Source organism: Entamoeba nuttalli (genome assembly GCF_000257125.1).
Source record: "Entamoeba nuttalli P19 unplaced genomic scaffold asmbl_1904, whole genome shotgun sequence".
NCBI classification, from domain to species: Eukaryota; Evosea; order Mastigamoebida; family Endamoebidae; genus Entamoeba; species Entamoeba nuttalli.
The window spans coordinates 1-10697 of record NW_008574938.1 but is presented as its reverse complement, the minus strand read 5'-3'; the positions used below and the strand labels follow the sequence as shown (position 1 = coordinate 10697).

General features: G+C 25.1%; 2 protein-coding genes across 2 annotated transcripts; both read left to right on the top strand.

Moving 5' to 3' along the window:
* Positions 1-1357: 1357 nt before the first annotated feature.
* ENU1_001570 (phosphoglucomutase/phosphomannomutase family protein) lies at positions 1358-3142 on the top strand (the record flags this gene model as incomplete). Its single annotated transcript, XM_008856437.1, has 1 exon — positions 1358-3142. One exon carries the CDS (start codon positions 1358-1360, stop codon positions 3140-3142), a length of 1785 nt encoding a protein of 594 aa, XP_008854659.1.
* Positions 3143-3432: 290 nt separating this feature from the next.
* Positions 3433-10605, top strand: ENU1_001560 (dedicator of cytokinesis domain containing protein; the record flags this gene model as incomplete). Its single annotated transcript, XM_008856436.1, has 2 exons — positions 3433-3546; positions 3604-10605. The coding sequence occupies 2 exons, from the start codon at positions 3433-3435 to the stop codon at positions 10603-10605; spliced, it is 7116 nt and encodes a 2371-aa protein (XP_008854658.1).
* Between the last annotated feature and the right edge of the window lie 92 nt (positions 10606-10697).

Below are 10697 nucleotides of genomic sequence, written 5' to 3'. Positions count from 1 at the left end.
GTTTAGATTGTATTTTAGTTTCTTCATTCAAATTAAATAGAAAACCCTTTCTAGGGCCCTACTTGAACTTAAAACCAATTTTCTGTTATTTAAAAAAGTTTTAGAAATAACAAATAAAAAAATTGATGATAAAGATGATATTTCTCGTCAAAATATTCACTTATTAAAAGAAGTGTCTGAATAATTATTATTTACAAAGGAATTTTAGAGTAAAATAAGTTATTTCAATTCTTTGATTTATCATAAGGTATTAATAAAAAGAACATTATATTAAGAATAACTATTATTATTAATGAAGTATTTTTCATAAAACTAATACTTTAGTTGTTTTATTATAAAGCAATTTTCATATTTAACATCACTTTTATTTAATTAAAAAATATTTTGTTTGTTTGAACCAATTGTTGTTATTTATAATTTTTCAAATTAAAAAGGGATAAAATATTATATTGAAAAAGTAAAATAAGTTTTATAACTTTTTGAAGAGAATGTTATTAAATGACTTACACAACTTAAGAATTATTAAAGCATAATGACAAATTTTGAAAAGGAAATGACTAAATAATAACACTTTAGTTATAAAATAAATAGATGTTATTCTTTTCCTTTTCATAACACAAATGTATTTTCATGATTTTTATGATATTTTTAACAAAGATGAATAAAAAAACTCTTGGATACTCTTTCAGAATAATTGTAGGTTTAGGTATTTCTTTAATAATACTTATATTTATTCATAATATGACATAGAAGTTTAAAAGTATTAGATTTATTATGAATAAAGAAAACATTGTATATAAATAATATTGTGTAATGTTCATCTTTTAGGTAGAGAGAAGAAATTATTTTACTATTAATCATAATAAAAGTACAACAATTCTTGATAATAAAAAGAAATGTTATATTCGAGTATTTATATAGTAAAGTATTGAAATAAAAGGTATTAGTGTATGTATTAAATTTAATTGATTAACATCTTTATAAAGATAAACAGGATAATGAATTTTTCGTGATTATTATTTTGAGAGTGAGAGAAGGTGACGTAATAAAGAAATAATAAAAAATAGTTTAATTATAGTTTGATAATAATTTATTTTAAGATTTATTTAGAAAAAAGAAAAATCAGATAATAATTAATTATGTGATAATAAAAGAAGTTGAAACAAAAAGGATTAAAAAAGAAAGAAGTTCAATTGTTTTGGAAAATATAATATTAATTTATTTAAATAAAAATAAAGAAATAGAAATAGAAGAAAGAATAGTTCTTCTTTAATTCGACTTGACTTCTAAATATTCTTTTAGAATCTATTGACATCTTCATTCTTCCACCACAATAAATTAAGGAAATATAAAGCTAATGGTACTGAATAATTATATTAAGAAAACAGAAATGGATTATTTATATGAACAAGCTGCACTTTGGTTAAAATGGGATAAAACACCAGAAACCAGAAAAGAAATTGAAGATCTTGTTGCTTCAAAGAATGAAGAAGAATTAAAGAAAAGATTTTGTAAAAGAATTGAATTTGGTACAGCAGGTTTAAGAGGTAAAATGTGTGCTGGATTTAATTGTATGAATAACCTTATTGTACAACAAGCATCACAAGGACTTGCATTAGCTGTAGAAGAACTTGTTCAAAATGCACATGAAAAAGGTGTTGTAATTGGATATGATGGAAGATATCATTCAAAGGAATTTGCTGCTATTACAGCAAAAGTATTTATTTCAAAAGGATTTAAGACATATCTTTTTTCAACCCTTTGTCCAACACCATGGACTGCTTTTGCAGTTGGATATCTTAAAACTGCATGTGGTGTTATGGTGACAGCATCACATAATCCAAAAGCTGATAATGGATATAAAGTTTATTGGGAAAATGGATGTCAAATTATAGAACCAATTGATGCTAATATTGCATCAAAGATTCATTCTAATCTTGAACCATGGGATTTAAGTAATGTTGATATTTCTAAAGTTATTGATCCTCTTGCTGATGTTTCTGCTGAATATTATAAACAAATGATGTTAACTATTCCACATTTTGAATGTCCAGAACAACCAAAAGTTAAATATGTTTATACTGCTATGCATGGTGTTGGATCAAAATATGTTCAAGATGCTTTTAAAACTGCTAAACTTCCACAACCAATTCTTGTTCCACTCCAAAATGAACCAGATCCAGAATTCCCAACTGTTCCATTCCCTAATCCAGAAGAAGGTAAAGGTGCTCTTAAATGTTCTATTGAAGTAGCAGAAGCAAATGGAGCTACAGTAATTATTGCTAATGATCCAGATGCAGATAGACTTTCTGTTGCTGTTAAATCTGGAAATGGATGGAGACAATTTACTGGAAATGAAATGTCTAATTTAATTGCAGATTGGACTTATAATAAGTATGTTGCCAGTGGAGATAAAACACCTGCTTTTATGGTTAGAAGTACTGTTTCATCATCATTTATTAGTAAAATGGGAGAAGTTGAAGGATTTGATACTTATGAAACATTAACTGGATTTAAATGGATTGGAAATAAAGCTAAAGAAATAGTTGATACACAACATAAAAAATTACTTATGGCATATGAAGAAGCTATTGGATTTGTTATTGGAAATATGTCATATGATAAAGATGGTGTTAGAGCTGCTGTTTGTTTTGCTGCTATGGCACTTGAATATGCAGAACAAGGATTTAATTTAGAAGATAGATTAAATATGTTATATGAGAAATATGGATATTTCGCAAGTAATAATAAATACTATTTCTGTTATGATCCAAAACTTATGGAAAAAATCTTTAATAAAATGAGAAATAATGGTCAATATTATTGGAAATTCGGTAAATATGCTGTTAAAAGTATTAGAGATTTAACTGTTGGAATTGATACTGCTCAACCAGATAAAAAGCCATTACTTCCAGTTAGTGCTTCTACTCAAATGATTACTTATACCTTTGAAAATGGTTGTAAAGCTACTTTAAGAGGATCAGGAACTGAACCAAAATTAAAATATTATATTGAACTTCCAGGTAAGAAAGGTGTTAAACCAGAAGATGTTATTGCAGAATTAATGGATCTTTCACATGAACTTCTTCAAGCTTCTCTTGAACCAGAAAAGAATGGTTTAATCCCACCAAAAGCTGAGTAAACGAATTAAATTATTTTCATTATTTCAAGAGTTTCTTTTTATTATATTTCTTTTCATTTTAAAAATAATAATTTGATAGGAAAAATAAGAATTTAAAATGATTCAATCTTAAATAAATAATTAAGTTTTATTTTTAGGAATAATTTCAAATACAAAATCACTATTTTTAGATAACCGAAAATGGAAAAAAAATATTTTAATATATATAACAATTATAATTTAATCAAAAGAACTTAAAAATAAAAAAGAAAAATTTCACAGAAAAAACTAAATAATTATAACGAAAATCTATGTCAGGGAAAGGTAAAAAACCATTGACTGAAAAAACTGAAATTATGAAAAAACATTCGTCATTAGTGAATAGTGGAGAAGTAGAACAACCAACTGTAGGGAATGTTTTTGTTGTTTGTTTAATTTTTGATATATACATCAAAAAAAAAGAAAAGAATAACAAAATATAGCAATATGATACAGAAGGGTTTAATAAACTTGACACAGAACAAATACGTAATTATTTACAACATGAAAAGAAATTATTTCTTAGTGATGATGAGATTAAAGAACTTATGTTCGAAGTTGTACTTCATAGTGATAAAGTACCAAAAACAGAATTTGGTACATTAGACAGTAATATTAATGAAAAAAGAGATGAACTAATGAATAAAAGTAATGAAAATAATACACCTACACAACAACATGAATTATGGTTATTATCAGAAAAAGAAGTTATTCCACAAAGTGCATTAGTATTTGATGCAGGAGATATTGAAGTTGATAAAGAAGAAAAACCAAGAAGAATTAAACCATTTACAACAGGAGATTATCCTGGATCCGATCAAAAAGCAGAAGATAGAGCAGCTATTGATACAATATTTGCAAAAACAACAGTAGTTAAAAGAAAGAAATTTGAATTTATATTATCAAAACCAAAAGTTCAAGAAATGAAGCATATTGAAGCAAAAGAAAAAGATGAACCAAATGTAGATTATTTAAGAGAAGATGGTCCAATTCCAGATCCTAGAATAATATATTCAAATACTTTTGGTAATTTAGATGAATCATTTAAACCTGTTGATGAAGCAAATGAATTATGTGATAGATATGATGTTCAATTAACAAATACATATGATAAACAAATTCAATTATTTATTGCAGAAGTAAATAAAATAGGATTAGTTGAACCAAATGATAATTTACCAACAGAACCATTATTTGGAGTATTTTCAATTTATAACGCTGATGAAACAGATCCAAATAAAGCAAAATTAACAGAAAATTTTTATATTGATATTAATACAAATGAACAAAGAGCTTCTATTAGAGAATTATCATGTGATGATGCACTTAATAATGATTTAAATAAGTTTTGTATTGGACTTAAACAAAATATAGCAGAAAAATCTCATTTAAAATGTGTATTAATGGTATATAAAATTGCAGAAAGTGATCAACAAACTGCAAGAGATTTATATGTTGCAGGAAGTAAAGATTCTAAAATAAAAATAAAACAACAAAATAAAATATTTACACAATTAAATAAACAATATCTTGGAATTGGATTTGTTGATTTTAATGAACTTGTTAATGGAAAAATAAAAGGAAATAATCTTCCAATTTTTAGAGAAGATATTGATTGTCCTAAAGATGTTATTTCTTTATTTGATATTGAAAAAACAGGAAAATTAAAAAAAATGATTATTGAATGGTCATTAAATATTAAAGTATTTGATAAAAAAAATGATAAAAAGAAATATAGATTATTAGACCCTTCTGGATTTGATTTGAAAATAGGTAATTCTAAATCAACAATTTTAAGACAAATTGAAGACTTTACTAGTCTTCAAGATGAAGGATTTTATACAGATTATGTTAATAATGTTTATATTTATCCAACAGAATTTGTTGTTCCTGCAAAAGAACGTAAAAAATGTAATTTTGTTATTACCGTTTATATAAGAGAAGATGATGATCAATTTCATAGAGATAATCATTTGGGAGTATTTTATAGTACTACTTCTAATGAAAATTCTTTTAAAAAATCACAAAAAACATCTGTTGGAAGCGGTGGAAAAAATGATACATTTATGGATGAAATTAAAGCTAAATTACCAACTAAATTAACATCACAACATCATTTATTATTTGTTATTCAAGATGTTTCTTTGGATAATAATGGAGTAGACGATAAAACAGATAAAAATGAACAAAAAGAAAAAAAGACATTTTTTGCTTCACTTCCATTTCTTGAAAAAGGAAAACTTATTGATGATAAAGAATATTTCCTTCCTATCTTTAGTGGACAACCATTTGAAGGATATTTAACATCAACATATAAACCATTAGTTGAATCTACTGATAAAGTTAAACCAGGATTAAAAATTCGATTAAAATTTATGACAAGTGTTAATGTTCAAGATGAAACTTTACATAATTTCCTTGGTGCTGTTAATGAAGCATCATTTAAAGAAAGAGATGGAAGTAATAATAATGGAAGAACAATGATTGATATGGAAAGGATGATTGAAAAAACACTTGATGAGATGAGAATTAAAACAGATAAAAAAACATTAATACATCATTTTCCATTTATTATGCAATCATTATTTAATATATTTAAAAATGTAAAAGATTCAGCAAATATTTTAAAATATGTTCTTAGTGTAGTAGAATGTGTAATGAAAGATGATACTTCAAATCAAAAACGACCAAAAATTTTAGTAAGTTATATTGATTATTATTTTGAAAAACCAAATAAAGGAAGTAAACCTATTTTTTCAGCATTAATGCAATCATTATTAAAATTATTTACTGAAATTAGTGAATATGATTTTCAAAGTTCTAAAGAATCACAAAAATTACATACAATTTCAATATTAAAAAATTCATGGTTTTTCTATGAATTAATCGTTAAATCATTAACACTTGAAATGGATTCATCAGGATTATTAAATAATCCTAGTAGTTTAAAATTTTTTAGAAGTCATATTTCAAGTTCAGATGATTATGCTACATTTTCTAAAACTCTTCTTAAATTTGTTGATGTTCATAGTTGTGTTATGAGAAGAGTTATTGGAATTGCAACAGAAAAAGGAAATAATGATTTATTTAATTATATCTTCACTGCTAATTCTCATTTTGCATTATTTTTAACAGATTTATTAAGAATTTATAGAAGATGTGTTATATTAGAAGCAATTGATAGATATCTTTCAATTGTTGCTAGTGTTTATGACCCAATTTCATCTACTTATTTTTCACCTGTAGATAATGATTTTAGATATGTTGCTCCAAATAATTTATTCTTCCCTAAAAGTAATAATAAAGAAGAAATTGCACAATCAATGAATGGTAGACAAGCAGCAGAATTATTAAGAATAGACTTCTTATCTATTTTATCTTCATTTCCATATTTTGTTGAAGTTAGTGTTCCAGTAGTTACTCCAACAAAAATTAATCAAATTCAATGTAGTTTAAATCAATATACTTCAATTATTTCACAACGTCATATATTCTCAAATATCTTTTGTAGAAATATGTTATTGTTATTATCAAGATCAACAAAAACAGCAAAATATGCATTATCTGTGTTATTAAAGAAAGTTATTATGTTAGACACTGATTCTAGATATCAAAATCCAATTATTAAACAATCAATTGCTGAAATGTTCTTTTGTGTTGTTTTATATCTTGTTGAACAAGAAAAAATGCCAACAGCAATTTGGGGAAATGAAAATACTCAATTTAATGATACTGAAATAGAAGATTTCTTTATTATATTCATTTGGATATTAAAAAATATTAATAAAAATATGTTACAATATTATATTGTTTCTGAAACATCTGCTCATATTGCATCATTTTTTGAAATTATTAAACATTGTCTTATTATATTAACTAAAGATACTATTGCTTCTAGAAATATTGAAGAAGATGTTAAATTTAAAAGAAATACAATTATTGAATCATTTAAAGATGATACTTCATTATCTACACAAAATTCAATGAAGTCTAAAAGTATAAATGGTCATAGTCATAATAACTCTTCTTCTATTTCAACTGAAAAAAGTTTAAAAGATAAATCAAATCAAAAAAATTATACTCATTGGGAATTAATTAAAGATGATGTTTCATTAGTAATTTTAGATGTTATTGAATTAGCATTTAATGGATTATTTGGAAGAGAAAATTGGTTAATGCAAAATCTTACAAATATTATTTCAACTACAATGTTTAAAATTACATTTACTGGTCATTATGCAAATTTATTCCTTAGATTTATTAGAAGATTATTAACATCAAGAGGGAATTATATCTTTAAAGAAAATATTAGTTTTGGATTTAATCTTTTAAAATCTACTATTTCTCTTTGTGACAATGAAGATTATGAACTTAGACAAGCTGCTACAAGTGTTTTATATTTATTTGCTAAAACTAATTATCAAGTAAATGGAGATACTCTTTCAAGTAGAGTTTATGCAATTAGTTCTATTGCAGAACAAAATAAAAACAATTATTCAATTATTTCAAAAGCAATTGAAGTTCTTCCAGAATGGGCACAACTTGATGCAACTGCAGTATCACAAAATCATTCAACAAATGAAGTTGAAATAAAAAATAGTAATGATAATGAAAATAAACATAAAAATGATTCAATTAAAAGAAAAAAAGAATTAATTGAAAGTATTGATAATGAACGAGGAGGAGATGGAAGATGGTGGGCAAAGAAAAGAATGTTAATTTATTTAAAAAGAAGATGGGAAAAGTCTAATGAAGCTGTTCAATTAATTGATCAAATTTTAGATAAAATTCAAGACTCTGTAGATAAAGAAGGAAAAGTAGGAGAATTAAGAAGAAAAGCAAGTGATCAAGCAATTAATATATTAACATTATTTAGAAATATAACAGCAAATGTTGCAATTGAAACTGATTATAAAAAATTTGTTGAATGGCAAACGAAAAAATTAAATGAATTAAAAGAAGAATTAGATACATTTGAAAAAATATATTATGAATTAATGTCTGTAGGTGGGTCTATGGGAGGAAGTGTATCTGATTATAGAATTGTAGAAAGTAAAGTAATTGATTTATGTAATGATCGACAACATGTACTTGAATCAGAACAAAAAGCTAAAAGTGTTGGAGTAATAAAAAAAGAAGAATTTATGAAAGAACATGAAACTCAAAGAGAAGTTATTGCAGAGGAATTTTCATTAATTTGTAAAAAACTTGCAGAAGGAAAAGATATGCAAAATACTGCACAAAAAGCAATTGAAGAATTTAATAAATTAAAAAATAAAGCTGGAAATGCTCATGATAAAATGAGAGTTTTAGATGGTGCTAATGGTGGAACTAATGTTTGGGAAGTATTATTTGGTCAATGGAAAAGTATTCTTCCTAAAACTACTGAAATTATTCAAAGAATTATTGATTTACAAATTAAATTAAAAGAATCTGAAAGAGAGCGTATTGATATTCAAGAAAAAGTATTTGGTGAACTTGCAGCAGCAGAAGAATATGTAAAAGTTGCAGCTTTTGAAGTTGATGCATTAGATGTATTAAGTTTTGAAGGAGATGATGTAAAAGAAATGAAAGAATTAGCAGAAAGTTTAGTAAGAGATTGGCCAGCCGTAGAAAAATCAGTTGAAGCAAGTAAAAAATGGTATGGAAATGGAATAAATGAAGGAATAAGAAGAAATGAAAAAATAATGTTAAGTGGATTAAATGTTAAAATAGAAAATATATCAAAGGCTAAATTAATGGAAGCATTAAAGAAATTTAAAAGTAAAGATAAAGAAGAAAGAGAAAATCAAAATCGAAGAAATGAATATGCACAACTCTATACTATTGTTATTGATCTTGCTAAACGAGGAGATGTAGAACCAAGTGCTCAAGTAAATGAAATTAGTAAAAAAATAAAAGAAATTGAAAATACACATACTAAAAACCTTCAAAGTCAATGTAAACAACAAATTGAGGAAATTACTAAAATTGTAGAACAAAAACCTAAATATTCTATTCTTCTTCCAGGAATTGAATCTAAAGAACAAGCTAAAGAACAAAATAAACAAGAAGTTGTTGTTGTTGAAAAATTTGAAGAAGAATTATTATTACTTAAAAATGAAATTTCTAAAATGTTTAATTATATGAAAGAACATCAAAAATTAATTGATGAACATGTTGGAGAAGATGTAATATTTGATAATATTTTTTCATTTGCTCAAGAATATTCGAGAGTACCATCAGTTCATTTAAGTTGGTATAAAACTTTATCAGAAAAACAAGGAGAACGTGGTAATTATGTTGAAGCAGGTATTTGTGCTGTTCATTTTGTTTCTTATATTTATAAATATTTAAAAGATAAAATACCATTATTAAATGAAAATTATTTAACAGAAATTACAACAGACTTCTTAGATTATGAAGAACCTTTATTAAGAACTGACTTAGAAGAGTTAAGTGAACAATCATTGGTTACTTGGGTATTCAAAGGAATTGATTCTTTCCAACAAGCAAATCTTCATTCTTTTGCTATTGCTTTATGTTATTTTATAATTCCATATTTCTCTGCTAATCATGATTTTAGAAAATTAGCACAAACTCATAAAAGAATTAATGAATTATATAGTTATATGGTTGATCCTAATAACAGATATATTGGTTATTTCTATCTTGTTTCATTCTTTGGTACATTCGCTAATGCTGGAAAGAAATATGTTTATAGAAGTACTTTAAGAATTAAAGAATTCCAAGAATTATTAATTAAAATGCATCCTCAAGGACAAATTCTTGAATCAAAGAAAGAACCTGATCCATCAAAAGCTCAAATTAGTGTTATCAATGTATCTCCATTTAATATTGGTGGGGATTCTACTAAGGGTGGAAGTGATTTCCCACATACTTCTACATTTTGTAGTGAAATTAGAGTAGTACTTGATGGTGCTAAACCTGATGTTTTAGAAAAAGCATGTAAAAAAAGAACTATTTTGAAATTAAAACATTCATTCCCAAGTGTGTTAGAAAGAGAAGAAGTTATTGAACAAACAAACATGATGTTAACTCCAATTCAATCATCAACTGATGATATTAATTGTAAAGTTGAACAACTTGCTACTTTATTAGAAAAAAGAGAAGAATTAAGACTTTCTACACTACAGGTTTTATTAAAAGGTATTTTATCTGCTGAAGTTAATGGAGGACCTGGAGCTATTTGCAAAACATTTTTAAATAAAGAAGGATTAGATAAAAAATTATATCCTGCTGAAGATGTTCAAAAACTTTTTGATGTTATGCAAAATTTACTTGACAATTGTAAAGAAGGACTTGCTATTCATAAAGGTCAAATGAAAGCAGAAGCAGCAGGTTTACAAAATATTTTTGAATTAGGTTTTTTGCAATTAGAAAGAACAGTAAAAGAATGTAAAGTTCTTGTTGATGAATATGTTAAAAACGAAAATTCAAAATAATTTTAATTTCTTTTTTTATAGGGATTTTTTTCATTTTAAATTAAATTTTCTTTAGTGGTAGGAATTATCTAAATTGGAAAATAAAAACACGC